At 50.2% G+C, this 18,540-nt stretch overlaps 1 protein-coding gene across 1 annotated transcript; it reads right to left on the bottom strand.

Moving 5' to 3' along the window:
* Positions 1-99: 99 nt before the first annotated feature.
* On the bottom strand, positions 100-15,574 carry PDZD4 (PDZ domain containing 4). The gene is made up of 9 exons (XM_006899982.1): positions 15,517-15,574; positions 13,520-13,746; positions 4,369-4,622; positions 3,465-3,555; positions 3,043-3,141; positions 2,356-2,418; positions 1,985-2,086; positions 1,760-1,870; positions 100-1,653 (listed from the first exon to the last, which is right to left on the bottom strand). The coding sequence occupies exons 1-9, from the start codon at positions 15,572-15,574 to the stop codon at positions 100-102; spliced, it is 2,559 nt and encodes an 852-aa protein (XP_006900044.1).
* Positions 15,575-18,540: the final 2,966 nt, after the last annotated feature.

The following is an 18,540-nucleotide window of genomic DNA, read 5'->3' as shown; positions in this document are numbered from 1 at the left end:
ACACAGAGACGAGACACACACAGGTGTGCCCCAGCAATGCACACGCACAGATACACCAATGCCAGGGAGGGAAGGGGCCCCGGCGGGCCCAGGGCCCACTCAGACAGTGGTGACAGACAGCAGCGGGTTGTAAACTCTCTTGCCATCGGCAGAGCGCGTGCCGTGTGCCAGCATCTCCTGGATGGTGATCCAGTTGTCCAGGATCTTCTTGTTCCGCTTCTTCATGGTCTTGCGGTGGCTCAGGGCGATGATGTTGAGCTCAGCCTTGCTGTCGCCACTCTGCTGCTCACGCAGGCACTCCAGGCGGCTCTGCATCATGAACTCGCGGCGCTTCCGGTGCTCGCGCGCGCGGATCAGGTGCTGCTTGCGCTCCTCCTTGCTCCAGTAGCGGCCCATCTTCATCTCGCTCACTGCGTCGTCATCTGTCGTCATGCCGCTGCGCTCCTCGCGGATCTTCAGTGCCCGGGCCTTCAAGAGCCTGTCACGCACTGGCCGCTTGGCCACATATCGGGTTCCATCACTGCGTACTTTGACCTTCCACTCCATGCGGGGAGCTTCAGCGCCTGGGGCTGCAGTGGTCACCCGAGGGCCACCTGCCAGGCCCAAGGGGCCATGGGCCAACTCTTCCAGGCCCCTTGCCAGTGGCATACAGGTGTGGAGGTGCTCGCCCCCATCCTGGCTCTGGACACGCTGGCGCCGGGAAAGGTAGGGACTACCACCCTCTGGGCCCACTCGCTCCAGGGCCGCACCTGTCTTGGGGCCGCGGCGGATCCGCTCCTCTGAGTGCTGTCTCCGGCCCACCTCAGCATCCCGGGACAGGGAACGGAACTTGGCAGGGCTCCCCGGCATGGGGGTTGCCTTGGGTACTGTGGTGCTGGCTGCACTGGCTGGGGTCCGGTTCAGGTTGGAGTTCCCACCAGCAGTAGTGGCTGTGGCGCGCCGCAGCGGGCTCTCGGGTAGCGGCTCTGTGAGCAGGGGGGTGCTGCGGCAGCTCTCCCCAGTGTTGTAGGCGCTGGTGCTGTCCCTGTCCGACTTCTCAGGCAGCTCAGAGATGTCGGACAGCTCATGCTTCTGGGGTTCCCCAGCCGCCAGGGCATAGAGGCCTTCCTCCTCCAGCAGCCAAGCCTTCATGCAGCGTTCTCGCAGCTGCTGCATCTTCTGAGCCCGCAGGATGTTGCGGCACTTGAACTCCAGATGCCGCAGCTCCTCCTCCAGCATGGCCATCTCGTGACCCAGGCTCTCGTTGCGGTTGACGTCCAGGGCGCTGGTGCCGCCCGTGGCTCGTGGGAAGAGCAAGCCCAGAGGGTTGCCATTCTCCAGGTGCCCTCTGACCTCCAGCAGCTCCCGGTAGCGCTCACATTCGTCGTCAGTGAGGCCCGGGATATCACCAGCGCCCAGCCCCGCCCCCTCAGCCAGCAGGGAGTCCATGCTGAAGTGGAAGTCCCGGCTCTGCAGGGCTTCCCCCTGGAAGGCAAACCTGCGCAGCGCACCCGGAGTACTGGTGCTGCTGGGGGGCTCATCGCCCAGGAGGTCGTGCTCTGAGCTCTCCTCGTTGCGCGTGCTCTCGTCGGTCCGGCCCACTCCACTGTCCAGCTCTTGGCTGTTGCTCAGGCCTGGGCCCCCATCAGGGACTCCCTTTTCCTCCTCTCCCGGCTGGGGCAGAAAGACAGCCACATGTGCCACCGACCCACCAGGTGGGCTCAGGGCGGGTTTCCACCCCAGTCCTACCCAGCCCAGGTACCCCAGCTCCGTGACTTACCAGCTGGGTAGGGGGGGACTTCAACTTGCGAGTCCGGGAGTCCCCCTCGTTCTCAGAGCAAAAGTCATCCAAGAAATCATCTCGATCACTGTCCTTCCAGCGCTTTGTCAGCTGCAGAGACAGGCAGGTGCTGTCCCCACCACTGCTGGGGCCTCCCCAGCCCTGAGCCCACAGCAGCCCCCAGCCTACCAGCCCTCAGCCATGGAGCCCAGGCAGCTCACACACCTCGCTCTCAGGCCGAGCCAGCAGCAGAGAGATGTTGGTGTTCTCCTCCTGGCTCAGGATGGCCACCGCCTCCTCCCGGTTCTGGACGTCCACACCGTTAATCTGCGGGGGCCCAGGCCCAGTCAGCAAGGACTCCAGGGCCACCTCTCAGGCCAGCCTTGGTCAAGGCAAGCCACATTCCGTCACACCCTTGCCTGGGTGTCAAGAGGTGCAAGATGCCCGAGGAAAGGGGGCCAGGGCCATGTAAGAGTCATGCGGGCGTGTGCCAAGGACACCAGGATAAGGATTGAGTGAGCAGCTGAGATGCGCTTGTGCCCAGGGACAAAGGAGCAGGGCTGGAGCAGGGCGGGGGCAGTGGGGTGCTCTCTCACCTGGATGATCCGGTCGCCTTCTCGGATCCGGCCGTCTTTGGCTGCGATGCTGTTGGGGTTGACCTGCGGGGCACATGCGTCATTGAACTTCGCTGTCTACCCTAGGGGCCACCTGGCCTGGAGCCCCAGAGCCCCTGGAAAGCTTTGTCCTTTTCTCCATGCCGGGGTGGAAGGCAGGAGGAGCCTGGCTAGCTGCCTCTGCACACCATGGGAGGCAATGGCTAGCCAGAAGCCCTGGCCTTTCCCTGACACCTTCATGCCCACCCATGGCTGGCATGCCCTGCTCCCTCCCACAGAAGCCAGGAACTGGCCACTGCATGATGCTGGAGAGCCTGGCACTAGTGCAAAGGGGAACTTAATCGGGCTGCGAGTGAGAGCTGCCGGGGGGCTTCCCCTCCAGGACATGTGACAAAGGCTGCTGGGGAATAGAGGCCTGCAGGACACTGAGGGGGGCAGAACCTGGGGTGGAGAACGGAGCCTTATCCAGCCGCCTTGGCCCAGGTTCCTTGTGCAGACAGCTCCCTTGCTGCACTAGGCCTGTCCCCCAGCCCATAGCCTACTTGGGGTCCTCAGCAGGCCCAGTACCTGGCAGGTGATCCCAGTGAGCAGTCTACATACCTGGGGGTGGGACGGCTTCATCAGGGCCCATGCCACCAGCCCAGGAGCGGAAGCCCTCCCTGCACCTACCTCTCCTACATAGATGCCCAGGTCCTCCTCGTCGTCGGTGCGGTAACAGACCATCAGGCCTAACTTGTCATGGTGACTAGTCTTGTACAGCTCCACCTCCTGCCGAGGGGGGGATCGGATGAACCAGGAGCCACAACCCTTCCCCACTTTCCCTGACACCCTCTACACTGAGCTTTGAGGGCTCCCTTTACCGTCCCAGTGTGAGCATGTTCAGCTGTTCCCTCTAACAGGCAATGCCCAAGACACACATACATGAAACGGAAGACAGCACGCATGGTCCATGGGCTCACCAACACAGACCTAGTACAGGCCTCCCCTGGGCCCTCCTCAGCAGCCCACAAGGCCCCTGCTAGCCACAAGCACTTGGGAAGGCCCAGTGGCAGCCTCACAGCAGGCAGGCTCCAGCCCAGCAACCCACTCACCTCGTACTCCATCTCGTCCATGCGGTCGGCCTCCGGCTGGCTGCCCTCTGTGAACTCTGCTGGTTCATAATACTCATGGCTGATGGGGGCGCTGCCCAGGAGAAGGTGGAGGTCAGGCTGACCAGGGACCCTCGCTCGTTCTAGCCCTAGCTTCCAGAAGAGCCATGACGTCTGCTCCCAGTGCACCAGGCACACGGCTGCTTGCTGGGTATACCCTCGGGCGGTGGGCATCTAACTGCTTCCTTGTAAACAAACACCCCTTCCCGAGCTGCTCGCACCCGTGCAAAGAGCAGGAACACTTCTGAGCCCCATGTGCTTCTGAGGCCCTGCACACCCCTCCGGGCCCTTTCTAGCCAGCACCATGCAACACCCCCAGGAGTTTTCCAGGCCGCAAGGCTTTGTGAGACCACCAAAGCTCTCTCTGGCCAGCCACCACCCTCAGTCTACCTTCCAGCTGAGGGGTTCCTGAGCCTACCACCACTCAGCAAAAGGTCCCAACGATAGGGGAGCTCAGAGCTCACAGCCAGAAGCCTCCTGGCCAGGTGAAAGGCCCCCTTCTGGTTGTGCCAAAGAGATGATGGAGGAAATTCAGAGGAGGCGGAGGGATGGGATGGACAGGGGTGATGGTGGTAGCTCAGAAGACGATGGCACAACGTAACAGGATGCAGGAGGGAAAACTGGCGAGCCCAGCCTGACAACCAGGTCCTAGGATGGTCCGCCATCATCCCTGGGGGGACCACCACAGGGACCTGCGGGCAGTTGCCCTCCTTCCTTCAACAGTTGAGGCTGGAACACCTGTAGGCTGCAGGCCACTGAGGGTGGTGGGACATGGCGGTGCAGGCCAGCTGCCCTGGGGTCACAGCCTCCCGACGCAGGGCCTGGGGCCCTCCTGAGGACAACTCACAGCTCAGAGAGGACGTACGGCTCCAGGATGGCCATGGGCGGGGTGGGCGGGCGTAGCTTGCCCAGGGCCACGATGTGCTCGAAGGTGATGTCAGTCTGTGTACCACTGTCCACCAGCTGCAAGTCATGGGAGGAGCTGTCCCCCCGGAGGCGGGGGCTGCGTCTCAGCACCTGGATAACCAGTGGCTCCTTGGAGGAGCGCAAAGCCTCCAGGGTTTGCTCTTGAGACAACCTGGAGAGCTCCTTCCCGTTCACCTGTGGCAGAGAGAGGCTTGTGAGGCTCGCAGCTGGCCTCACATACCCCGGAGAGGCCAAAGCAGGGCCTCCACCAGGGCCCCGGGCCCACAGCCATGCTGTCCCTCGTGGCACCCATTACTTGGTTGCTCCTGCAGGTCATGCAGTCTGGGGATGGCTAGACACCATCGGAAGACCATGGGGACCCAAAACACCCATCCACAACTCCTCCTTTTTGCCTCACGCAGGGTCTCACTGCCCCTCAGGCTAGAGCTAGTGCCTGTGAAGCTGCCAGATGGACAGTTCAGCTGTGCTCCTCCAAGTTCAAGGTGGGAGTGTGACCTTGACTCCTCTCCCAGTGGGTGGAAATACCTGCTAGGGTTCCTGTACATGCCAAGGGGGAGGTGGGCATAGGGAGAAAAGTGAGATGCTCCAGGGCCCAGTTTTGGCCTCAAAATGCTGACTAGCAAAAATAAGCCTCTCGGGACCGCCAAGCAGCCCTTGTGAAAGTAACTGCCTGGCTGGCTGTGGCATGCCTGAGGGAGACAATAGCACTCCATTTTACAGAAGAGGAAGCTGAGGCTCACAGGTGAAGAGACTGAGTCAAGGTTATGAGCTAGTGGCCAGAAGAATGTATAAGGTCAGTCTGTGGTGGGATGGAGCTGAGGATGCATGACTAGGGCAACAAGGAGGGGTGGTTATGGATACAGCCTCTTGAACCCAGCCCCATGGACCTCATCTCGTACCAGCCCATACAGCATCCTGAGTGTATTCAATAGAAATCAGAGAATTATGTGATGTTTGTTACTGTTATGTGCCGTCAAATCACACACAAAAGCCTTAAGCCCTGCTCTATCCTGTGCCAACCTCACTGTCTCTGACACAAGAACCCCCATTACCCCAGTCACTGAATCAATCCACCTCATCAAGGGTCTTCCTCTCTTGCGCTGTCCCTCCACCCTCCCAAGCATGATGTCCCTCTCCAAGCACTGTTCCCTCCTTGCAACATGTCCAAAGGATGTCAGGCGAAGCCTCAGAATCCTTGCCTCCAAGGAGCAGCCTGGTATTATGTGATAAGTAGTGGTAAATCACTTAAAACGTGCAAAATTGTTTGGTAAAATCTTTCTGCACTAAGTTACAATGTTTTTAGTTGCATTATCAGTTGCTAAAAGAAACAGACTTTTTCTTCCTTTAAGTAACTCCATTCTCAAATTTTATTGATTTGATTTGCAAACACTAATTACTACACTATTGTAGTGGAAATACCAGAAAACTGGACAGAATTGGTGACAACACTGGCCGCGTTGCTTGTTGCGTGTACAGATAAGGACAATTCTGACCACAGTAACAGAAGGCTCCAAAAGAAATGGAAATTAGCATCGTTTTGGTTTGTCAGTAGAATGAGATGTATAAACTGAGTTTAGGGGGGAAGCATTACCACAATGACAATGGAGATGTCTCTTTAAAAAATAGTAAAGAGGTGAGCTCTGGTGGCCTAGTGGCAAGAAGCTGCACAGCAATCCCAGAGGTGCGCGGTTCAAATCCACCAGATGCTCTGCTAGAGGAGGGACAATCTCCTCCTGTACCAGTCAGCTCCGGTTTGATGGTAGTACATACACACACACACACCCCTAAAAAAATTAAAAAGAAAAAGAAAATAATAAAAATGAAAAAGAATAAATTCCTGCTGAAACACTGCTCAAACTCCCCACATCCTCCTAAGAGACACCGCTGCTAAACTGTCAGAAATTTTCTAAGTGTTAGGTGCAGCCCTTATTAACATTTCCATTCTCTAAAGTTACAATGAAATGAATTCGACAAAAAGCTAAGGCAATGACTACTCTGGACGTCTCGCTCTACGATTTTTAAGCTCTGTTTCTCATTCTCTCTGCTTTGCTCTGCGGTTACTTCTGGAATGAGGTGTCACCATGCAACCTCTCCTAGCTCCACGCAAAGTGACTTCACAGCAGCGGCTTGGCATGGCCTCAGTGGTAGGATTTACACCAGAGACACCCCCCTCCACAAATCTGAGCCTTTTGTTCCACACCATGATCCTCAGGTGGGGAAAGGGAGAGGGCATCTGTGGAGAGGCAGCTCTTGGAGGCGGGCTTGCAGCCACCAGGGACCATCCAAGCACACCTCAGGCCCTCAGGTGACAAGAGAACCACAGGAATGTCTATCTCCCTGGAATTGTTGCCACAGCAGTGTTGCTATGGAAACTGAGCCTACGGGCGGGGCGCAAGGTGGGCTGGATGTCACAGGGAGCTGGGGGCTGGGTACTGTGCATCATCAGGGCACCGTCAGGCTGTCCGCACTTGACCCACTCTTGCTGCAGGCCCCTCTGAGAGGTTCAGAGGAGAGGCCAGCCCCCTGGGTGGAGCTAATGAGGATGGAGGACCTACTATGACCCCCGTGCCCTTCTGATGGCCTGCTCTGCATGAAACTGCCACCTGAGGAGACAAGTTTGCGCTGACAAATCTACCCCTGCCATGGTCCCGGTCACCAACTGGCAGAGCTGACAGCAAACACAGTTCAATATTTAGAAAGGGATGAGTCTGGAGTTATTTGTCACTCTGAGGATGGAAAGACACATGACACAAAACCTGTTCAAAACCAAGTCCCTTTCCTCCCCAGGCCCCTCCACCAGCCCCTCCAGCCACCCCAGCCCCGGCCACCCCACAGAGACCCACAGGTATAAGCGAGGCCGCCTCAGGAGTAAACAGTTTCATTAGGACTCTGGATTAGAAAAAGCAAGCCGTAAAAGAGAAGGCCCTTAAACTTCCATGTCACCAAAGATGTTCTAGCCCTGGGAGAAGGATCCCACAATCCTACTCAGAAGGCCCAAGAGATTCTCAGAAAACCTAAAGAAAAGAATGAAAAAATAAAAATTAAAAAAAAAGAATGATGCTCGGAACACGGGCAGAAAGTCCCGAGGGGAGGTACACAGTGCACACGTGTTCACAGTAGGAACAGATGCGACACCCAAGCCAACTTCCCTTCCGCCACTGTCATCACTGCCATCCCTCCCGGGGTCGAAAGATTCAGCTGACCCGCCACCCTGCTCTCGCGTGCTCACTCTCTCTATAATGACACCTGCCAGCTCCTCAGGAGACATCGTTCTGCGTGAGCTCACTCCGCACTAGCCCACGTCCTCGCCACGGGAGCAGCATTTGCTAGTACAGGCAGTCGGGCGCCCTGAGGCCCATTTTCACAGGCTACACTCTGGATGCGGCTTGGGCCAAAGTCCAACTCGCAGTTATGTTTGTAGGAGGAAACCTACCGTCTTCCCACAACATTTCCTCGGCCTACCAGCCATGCCACTGTTACACTGTTACTCCGATTACCCCCGGGTGCTTCCACTTTAGGAAATACTCATTTATCTCTACAGTTGCGGTGATTCTCTGTAGTATTTATGGTATGAGAGGCATTTGCCTCAAAGCAAGAAGTACAAAGAGTTGAGCTAAAGACATTCCTCTAGGTCGTATAGCCCTGGTGTACAAGTTGCTGTGAGGTTGAACACCTTGACATTGATGTGTCAAATGCGTTAATGGCTGGTTACCTAATGCGGACTGAGAGTGGGGTGGAGCTCCCCGATTAAAACAAGATTGGAAGGAGGAGTGGCATCCCCTTCCATAATAGCTTGCCTCCAGAAACCCTATGAACCTGGGGAGAGGATGAAAGGCACCCAAGCGTCAAGGACTCTCCCTCATAGGGTCGCTATGAGTCGCCTGCGACTTGACAGCACTTAACAACAACACAACTACTACGTACCCTGAGCAAATTAATGGGTGTCCACCACCACATCACACATTCGAAGAACCCATCCTTATTAAAGCCTAAACAAGAAAGGAAGCAATTGCACCCCCAAAACCTGGTTTCAAGTCAACCACGTAACCATTACGACCTCTTTACTAGTGGAGATATTAGTGTAGTAAATACATAACTTTGTCAAAGTTCAAATGTAAGCTAAGCACTTATATATATATATATATCTATGGCTTATCCATGGTCACACCCTAATAACTGGGTTTCTAATCAGCTCCTTAGTCCTTTGAAAAGTAGATCAGCAAGTAGTATTACCTACAGAAGTCCCTGTCCAAATACTCATCTCATCTGAAGATGTTCTTCCCTCATAAGCCGTTCCAGCTTTAGAACTAAAACCTGACGCTATTCCAGGACGACTCGACCGAGCTACACTCTCACCCACGCGCCCAGGCCTACTCTGTGGGCCACGTTCAGAAAGCTGTGGTTCCAAACACAGTTTTACGCCCATCGTCCTAAAAACTGTTCCACTTCAACACTTGGACAACTGATTTCCCACTTTAGAAATCATTGAGAAGCCATTACAGTGCGAACATTTTACGTTAACGAAGGGGACCTCATTTCCCCACAAGGATTCTGCCACAGCTAGACACGGCTCCATGAATTAGTACTATCCTCTCACCAAGTATTCCACTTTACATGCCATTTCAGACTACTATTTCAGAACTGATTTACCCTCTAGATCCCTCTCTAAGTCTACAAAAACACACCACCCCTTGAAAAACAAAAGGAAGGACAATTTCTTTGCCTCATTTCTCCCCCTGCACATTAGCAGCTTTTCCTATTGTAATTCTAATTATCGCTTTCCCAAATAGCCTGTTTCCACAACCTAACATCTTACCAAAAACTGACAACCCTCCTTCAACAATGGTCAAAACGAGGGGAAATGGCAAATAGTGTGTAATAATTGACCCATGGAATGTACGTAGTTTGAATGCTGGAAAATAAATTTTGAAAAATTAACTGGCATGCACGAAGATTAACATACTAGGTATTAGTCAGATGAGATAGGTTAGCTTTGGTCACTTGGAATCAGATAATTATATGGTTGGTACACTATGCTGGGAACGAAAACCAGAAGAATAATGGTGTTGCATTCACAGTCAAAAAGTCAATTTCAAGTTCTATACTGAACTACAATGTTGTGATAGGATACTGTCCATATGCACACAAGGCAGGCCTGTTAATACGACTATTATTAAAATATGCACTCTGACATCTATAGCCAAAGAAGAAGAAATTAAGAATTTTTTTTTTAGAAATTAAGAATTTTGACCAAATCTTGCAGTCTGAAATTGACTGAGCATGCAGTCTAGATGTGTTAATGATTAACTGGTGACTGGAATGCAAAAACTGGAAACAGTGAGGAAGGAAGAGTAGTTGGAAAATATGGTCCTGGTGATGGAACTGAGGCTGAAGATAGAATGAGTGACTTCTGTACTGTCAATGATTTCTTCATTGCAAACACCTTTAAAAAAAAAGACACAAATGACATTCACACCCATGTTTATTGTGGCTTTGTTCACAATAGCAAAGAGTTGGAAACAACCTAAGTGCCCATCAACAAACGAATGGATAGAGAAGCTGTGGTATATTCACATAATGGAATACTTCACTGCATTGAAAAACAAGGAACTCATGCAATATTATTCAAAATGGGTGACCCTGGAGAACATTATGCTGAGTGAAGTATCTCAGTCACAAAAGGACAAATACTGTATGGTGCCTCTGCTGTAAGACAGGACTGACCTCAGGGCTGGGGGGGGGGAGACTGAGAAAGATGGGATAAATAATGTATATTGCATTGAAGCAGATGAGGGAGAAAACTGTTTAAAATGGGTATGTGACTAGGTATTTTTGTCATGATGGGAGTCCAGAGCGAAGGCTGCATAGTGGAGTGGACCTGGGGGGAGGGATTGTAAAACAATGAAAGAGTTTTTATTTTACTTTTTCAAGAGGGTAGTGTACTAGGGGGGAGGGTTTGGGAGGAGAAAAGTGCAACAATGAATGAATGGAAATCCAAAGTCTCTGTAAATTTTCATTGAAATTAATAATAAATTTTTTTTAAAAAAAGACACAAATGAGGACTTTATATGTGGACCTCACCTGATGGGCTGCATAGGAATCAGATTGACTATGTCTGTAGAAGGAATCATTGGAGAAGTTCAATATCAGCAGTCAAAACGAGGAGAGGAGTGGACTGTGGATCAGACCATTAATTCCTTATGTGCAAGTTCAAACTGAGGCCCAATAAAATTAAAATAAGTCCACGAGAACCAATATATGATCTTGGATCAATTTCATCTGGTTTTCAAGATCATCTTAAGAATAGGTTTGAGGCATTGAACAACAATGATCGAAGACCAAATGACTTGTGCTGATATCAAGGCTATCATCTAAGACAAAAACAGAAGGTCATTACAAAGACAGAGGAGAAAGAAAAACAGAAATTGATGTCAGAAGAGACTCTGAAAATCACACTAGAGTTTTGAGAAGCCAAAACAAAGAAGAACCTGCCAAAGTAAGAGAGCTGAACAGAAGTTTTCAAAGGGCAGCTTGAGAAGACAATGCAAAGTACTATAACGGAATGTGCAGAGAGCTGGAATTGGAGAATAAAAAGGGAAGAATTCACTCTGCATGTCTCAAGCTGAGAGAACTGAAAAACAAATGTAAGCCTTGAGTCACAATACTGAAAGATGTTATGGGCAATGTATTGAATGACCCAGAAAGCATCAGAAGTGTACCAAAAAGAACTGACATTGAAGAGGGGACACTACATGGTTTAAAATCAGGAAGGGAGTGTCTCAGGGTTGTATCCTCTCTCCATACCTATTCAATCTGTATGCTGAGCAAAGTATTCGCGAAGCTGGACTCTATGAAGAAGAATGTGGCATCAAGTTTGTAGGGAGACTCATCAACAACTTGCATTATGCAGATGACACAACCTTGCTTGCTGGAAGTGAAAGTGAAGAGGATATGAAACACTTGCAGCAGGAGATAAAGCAATACAGCCTTTGGTGTGGACTACATCTCAACATCAAGAAAACAAAGATTAAAAATAAATAAATAAAAAAATTAAAAAACAGAAAACAAAGATCCTCACTACAGGACGAACAGTCAGCATTCTGCTAGATGGAGAAAGGACTGACGCTGTCAATAATTTAATCTTGCTTGGCTCAATACCCTTGGTACCAGCAACCAGACAATCTGGAGACCCTGCATTGGGGAAGTCTGCTGTCAGGGACCTCTCAAAAAAAATGAAGAGCAATGGTATCAGTTTGAAGACTAAGGTGTGGCTGATTCAGGCCATGGTCTTCTGATCTTCTCAATCACCTCAGACAGCTGGACAATGAATAAGGACGACAGAAGAATTGATGACTTTAAGGTGTGGTGCTGGGGAAGAGTACTGAACATCCTACACACTGCCAAAAAACACAAACATACTGTCTTGGGAAAGGTGCAGCCACAGTGCTCCTTGGAGGCAAAGATGGTGGAGCTTTGTATTTCATACTTTGAACATGCAGACAGTAAGACTATTCCTTGGAAAGATGGAGGGTCAGTGAAGGAGAGGAAGACCTGTAACAAGATGGCTTGACAACATGACTTCAACAATGGGCTATAGTGTCAGAGATGATGAAGATGGCACAGGACAGGGCTGGTTTCGGGTCAGCAGTTCACAGGGTCACTATGAATCATACTTAACTCGACTGCACCTAGAGGAGCTTCTTGTCAATGTATGTTCTACCAAAACAACAATTTAACAAAGGGCACACAGGTCCTGTCGCAGATTTAAGGCATGGCTAAAGCCAACAAGGCTCATACACCATGTTCCCATGAAGAGCTGAGCAGAACAACAGCATGGGAAGTCTCACCATAAGACAGGAAGCAAAAAGCCCTGCTCACCCCTGCTGTGACCGTGTCATCAGTGAGAGGGAGCCTGGGACTCACGATATTAAAGACTTCTTCGTTGATGGGAACAACATATGTGTTCAGAGATATGTCTGCATTAAATATCACTCACTGGTTTTCAAAGACTAAAAGGAAATTCTTATCCATTTTCTACACGCTTCTGTAATCGACTGTATTTTATATTCAGAAAAGGAACACAGAAACGATGTTGTCCACCTGCCACCTGCCTGGTGTTTTCTTCTGTCAAGCTGAGGCTTCCAGGTCTGGTGGCCTGCTTGGTCCCTTGGGGGCCAGTGTGTGGCAAGTGAAGCCATCTCAGGACCAGTCTTTCTTCCTCCACTACCCTGAACTTCCTTTGTCCAAAGAGGTCCTATTTTTAAAACTAGAAGAGATAGTTCCCAGGAATCTGGAAGACCCAGGGAGAATGGAGGCCTTTGGGTGGGGATGTGGAGCTTCAGATAGACAAGGGGCCTGTCCTCCAAGCATCAGGCTGGTATCTATCTACCTAAATGATGGGGGACTGAACCACAGCTTCTACCCCAGTCAGCCACAATGTTTCATCTTCAACATGAAGTCCTTGAACATACTGACCCTTACCCTCTACTGCACTGTTCTCCAAGCATCCCCAGCTCAAGCTACCAAGTCATGACTGTTGTTGATTTAAAGGCAGGAGCTGGAGGTGGTCTGGTGGGAGCAGGGGGGAGAGGGGAAGGAAAAGCAGCCATAGAAAGCTGCAAGAGAGGCAAGGAGGGAGCCATGTGTTGGAGGGAGCAGCTTGGAGGAGGGAGCAAGCAGTAGGGGCTGGGAGGATGGACACTCAGCTGACTGGGGGGGGGGTGTGTGTGCTCCAGTTTATGCAAATACCAAGCAGCAGGGTGAGTGGGTACAAAGTGCCTTTCACAAGCTTGAGGTAGAGTAAAAAGTTGTAAATGACAAAGGGTTGCATAACAAAGCAGAGTGCGGTTGAGCAAAGACCTGGAGCTGGAAGGGAAGGGAACAAGAGGCAGGAAGGGGCCGGGAGGTGGGTTGGAGGATGCAGGGACTGGTAAGGATGTCAATGGGGGGAGGGTACAGGGCAGGTGGGGGAGACCAAAGGCAGGTGATGGGAGGTGGGTGTAGGTATCGATGTCAGAAGAGGCAGGGTAGTGGGGAGACAGGTGAGAGGCATGGAGGTAGCTGGTGCAAACGTGAGGGGCTTCCCGCGCGGCCGAGCTCCTAGCGCAAAGCAGGCTGGCCCGCAGCTGCAGTTGGGTGAGCGGGCAGCCGCGGCGCAGGGGCGGGGCCGGCGGGGGCGGGCCGAGCGCGTGGGCCCCGCCCTCCAGCTCCAGCCGCAGACAAAGAGCGCGCGGCAGCCCAGCAGCGAGCCGCAGCGGGGAGAAAGCGCCGGAGCGCGGGGAACGCGGGGCCTCGGACCCTGCGTGGCCGGGAGAAGGGCCCTTTCGTCCTCATTTCTAACGCGAGGAGGGAGGCTCAAAAGGTCCAAGGTTACACGATTTCTAGGAGCCCACAGTTAATGCCCGTCCCACTCTACAGATTAGGAAACAGAGGCACGGTGTGGCACAGAGCCTTCCGAGTAGGCAAGAAAAGGGAGCAGTGCCCATTAGTATCTAACTTCCATGACATTTACCTTTGAAAAGATAGGGTGGTTGTGCTGGGAAATACCTAGGGGTCTTCTCACCCCCAGCATAACATCTGGAGCTGAACAGATAAGGTTATCTACACCACTGAGCGTGCCTGGTCAAAGTCACAAGTAATGTGATGGTAACCTTCTGTGACTATGTGTCTAGTCTGTGCCCAACAACCCTCTAGCATGGTTTCTGGGTCTGATCGCATCATTACAGTGGCGGCTGCTCAGGACCGGTCGGACTGAACCGGTCGGATTCAAGCGAGGACTCACAGGGCAGTGTCTGCCCACGTGGGGCTGGCCCACCCCACGCCTCTGACTTAGGCCACCCCCCTCCGGAAGCCTCCTCCTGGGCGGGCTCCTAGTGTGGCTGTGACCCCCTTAAACCCAAGGCTCTGCTTGGAGAGGCCAGGAAAGCCCGCCTCTTCACGGGACATTTATGTTAGATAGAGGCAGGAGCTTCCGGGGACCTGCACCTGGGAGCTTGACCTGTCTGGAAGCAGGCTCATTGTAGTTCAGTGCACATGGGGTGCTACTGGAGCAGGTGGCCCTAATAGCCTTTGCACTGGCACCTCTAAAATGGGAGATGCAAACGCAGAGGGAAGACACCAGGTGAGGTCAGGGTGATGGGGTCCAAGGAAGGCAGCGTCCTCTGGGAAGCCAGGTGAACCCATCTTCTTCATACCCAACCACAAGCTACCACAAAGCTGCTCCTCACTAGAGACTGCTTCGAGTTGTCTAGAATTTCTGTCAGGCAGTCATCCTTCCTGTATCCTCCAAGGTAACTGCTTCCCAAGTACAGTGTAGGCTGGCCCTGAACCCCAGCCCAACCCCTGCAAGCACCCCAAAGGTGGGGAGATGGCAGGACACAGTGGCCTTTGGCCCAATAATACCTTCCTCTTACCCCGCTGGACTGATTTCCTTCTTAACAGTCGTCTTTCAAAAAGGCTTTTGTGTGAAGTATCTCAGTCACAAAAGGACAAATGCTGCATAGTGCCACTGTTGTAAAACAGGACTGACATCGGGGTTGGGGGGAGACTGAGAAAGATGGGTTCAATAATGTATACTGCATTGAAACAGATGAGGGAGAAAACTGTTTAAAAGGGATATGTGATTAGGTATTTTGTCATGACAGGAATCCAGAGCGAACGCTGAATAGTAGAGTGGACCTGGGGGAGGGTTTGTACGCTGAATAGTAGAGTGGACCTGGGGGAGGGTTTGTAAAACAATGAAAAATTTTTTCTTTTACTTTTCCAAGAGGGTAGTGTACTAAGGGGGAGGGTTGGGAGGGGAGAAAAGTGCAACAATGAATGAATGGAAATCCAAAGTCTCTGTAAATTTTCATTGAAAATAATAATTTAAGAAGAAGAAGAAAGGCTTTTGTGTCTTTTTTCAAAAGACAGAGTGGGGGTAGAGAACTTGAACTACCATGTGTGGGAATCCCACACCGCCCCCTGCAGAACCCTCCTGTTCAGACTCCGCGGTCTCTGATTCTGTTCACATCACATGTCAAGAGCTGGACAGAGTAGACAAGGCGCCAGGGGCCAGGGGAGGGGGCACCATGCAGCAACCTCCTCACCATGTGGGGAGACATCAGGTAGGCACTGGGGGACTCCATGGCTCGTGACGGACAGGAGTTGAGCATTTGACAGACTGTGCCGAAAGGCCTTGCGGTCAGTGGAATAAAGGACACTCGCAACGTGAGCATCTCCATGGAAACAGAGAAGGCATGTGGAGGAATCCCACAACCTTTCATGATAAAACCACTGGAAAAACTAGGAGTAGAAGGGAACTCCTTCAACCTGATAAAAGGCATATATGAAAGAACCACAGTAAACATCATACTTGATGCAGACAAACCAAGGATCAGAGACAAGGATTTTGGTCTTACCACTGCTCTTCTGCACACATGGAAGGTTCCAGCCAAGGAAACAGGACAAGAAAAGGGAAGAAGATGGAAAACCATCTCCATTTGATGAGTACATAATCTCGTATCTAGAAAACTCCAAGGAATCTATGGGAAAAAAACTATGAGAGCTATTAAGTCCAGTAATGTTACAGGAGATGAGAGTGATTACAAAAATAAACTGTATTTCTATATAATTGTTATGTGCTGTTGAGTCGACCCTGTGTACAAATAGCTCTGAAACCTGCCCTGTCCTGAGCCAGTCCCACTGACTGCGACACATCTACCATTGCCCTAGTTACTGTATCACTCCATCTCATCCGGGGTCTTGCTCTCCTGCGCTGTCGCTCCACTCTTCCGAGCATGATGTCCCTCTCCAAGGACCAGTCCCTCCTGGCCACATGCCCAAAGTATCTCAGACAGAGCTTCAAAATCTTAGCCTCCAAGGAGAGACTTGGTTTCACCCTCCCCATTTGTTTCCTTGGCGATCCGTGGTATGTTCAAGACTCTTCTCCAGCACCACAACTCGAAGGCATCGATTCTTTTTCTGTCATCTTTAGTCATTGTCCAGCTCTCTGATGCATAGCAAGCAACTGAGAAGACCATGGCCTGGATCAGGCACACCTTAGTTTCTAGACTGACATCGTTGCCTTTCAGTACTCTGGAGAGGTCCCTGACAGCAGCTTTTCCCAATGCAATTCATCTTTTGATTTCCTGACTGCTGGTACCAAGAGTGTTGATCGTCGAGCCAAGCAAGCTGAAATTGTTAACAACCTCAATCTCTTTTCCATCCATCATGGTGCTGCCAATTGGCTCAGTGGTCAGAATCTTTGTCTTCTTGAAGTTGAGCTTCAATCCATAATGAAGCCTATAGTCCTTGACCTTCTGCAGCAAGCGCTTCAGGTCCTCCTCAGTTTCAGGAAGCAGGATTGTATCATCTTCGTAACATAGGTTGTTGATGAGCCTTCCTCCAATCCTAATGACACATTCCTCCTCATAAAGCCCAGTTTCCCGAATAATCTGTTATGCATACAGACGCTACCCTGGATGTGCTCACCAGGCTGTGCCAAGAAATCTGGAGGACAACTATCTGGCCAACTGACTGGAAGAGATCTGTTTTATTCCCATTCCAAAAAAGGTGGCCCAACAGAGTGTAGAAATTATCAAAAAGTAACACTAGTCACTAATATTACACAAGCAAAATCCTGCTAAAGGTTATCCCAAAACAACTGGAACAATACATTGACAGAGAACTACCAGAAATACAAGCTGGGTTTAGAAGAGGCCATGACACTAGAGACATTATAGCCAATGTAAGATGGATCTTGGCAGAAAGCAAAGAATACCAGAGAGATGTCTATCTGTGTTTCATTGACTATGCAGAGGCATTTGACTGTGTGGATCACAACAAACTGTGGTTAACCTTGAGGAGAATCGGTATCCCAGAACACTAGATTGTGCTTATGTGAAACCTATACTTGGACCAGGAGGCAGTCGTCAGTACAGAGCAAGGAAACACTGCATGGTTCAAAGTCAGGAAAGGATTGCATCAGGGATGCAATATTTTGCATCTCCATATTTTTTTCAATCTGTATACAGAACAGATTATTCCTATACAGTAGCATTGAGCAAATAAAAAATTATAAGCAAGGACTATCTATCATTGATAAGAATATAAGAAAGATCAAACTACTTGGGAATAACTTTTAAATTTTTATTTTATATTGATTTGCCTACAAAATTTGTATACATTGTGTTTCACACTATTATTCATTTTCATTGTGTTTCATAGAATCATTCCCTAGCATTATGTTTTATAAAATTAACCACAAGTGGACTATGCCCACCATTACCCTGGCTTCTCAAGCCAGATCTTTCCCATTTCCTTTACTCCCTCCCTTCACCCCTCAAATTGTGTAACCCTGTGATTAAAATTTATTTTTGTTATTGTTGAGGATTTAAAAATAAATTTAGCAAAGTACAAAATCTGAACACGGAAAACTATATAACATTGTTGGGGGGGTGGGGGAAATGAAAGCTCCAAAATGAATGGAAAGATACCGTGAGATTATAATGAATACTCCACAAGGTGTCAAAACCTCAGCAGGGCCACAGAACTGTGTGTCCTGAATCACACATCGATCCAGCAACCATCAGAAAACCCAGGCAACTCCATGAGGGAACAACAATCTCTTCAACAAGTGACAAGAGAATAATCATGTGGAGCAAAAATCAAATAAAGACAGAGAAAAGATCCAAACATAAGAGTTTCACTTATGACACCATTAGAAGGAAAACAGAAGTACATCTTCACGGCCTTGGACTTGGCCAAGGATTCTTAGGTATAAAGACATAAGTGACAAAAGAAAAACAAAATAGAAAAGTGTTGTTTTTTTTTTTCAACAGAATGAAAAACTCTTGTGCTTCAAGAACATTCAAGAAAGTGAGATGATAACCCACAGAATGCCTGATAAGAGGCTCATCTCCAGAATATTGAAAAAAGAATATATAAAAATCTCCTGCAAATCAGTAGCAGAATAAAAGACAACTAAATTTTTTCCTCTGATTTTGGTATCAGGATCATTTTGTGTTTGTGAGATTTTAATGAAGGTTTACAGAAAGGGTGGGTTTCCTTTTTTTTTATTAAATTTTATTAGTTTTAATGAACATTTACAGAG

This window comes from Elephantulus edwardii, unplaced genomic scaffold (genome assembly GCF_000299155.1).
Source record: "Elephantulus edwardii isolate Elephantulus edwardi_28Jun2011 unplaced genomic scaffold, EleEdw1.0 scaffold00269, whole genome shotgun sequence".
Lineage (NCBI taxonomy): Eukaryota > Metazoa > Chordata > Mammalia > Macroscelidea > Macroscelididae > Elephantulus > Elephantulus edwardii.
Note: the sequence above shows the minus strand (reverse complement) of the source record. Positions and strands in the feature narration are given on the sequence as shown.

What these genes read in the sequence shown, in the direction of transcription:
- PDZD4 (XM_006899982.1), bottom strand. Translation starts at nt 15,574, where the DNA reads ATGGAGTCCCCCAGTGCCTACCTGATGTCTCCCCACATGGTGAGGAGG. An exon ending in GGTGAGGAGGTTGCTGCATG is followed by an intron (nt 13,747 to 15,516) that starts GTGCCCCCTCCC and finishes CCGGCCACGCAG; the next exon opens with GGTCCGAGGCCCCGCGTTCC. An exon ending in CCGCGCGGGAAGCCCCTCAC is followed by an intron (nt 4,623 to 13,519) that starts GTTTGCACCAGC and finishes TCTCTGCCACAG; the next exon opens with GTGAACGGGAAGGAGCTCTC.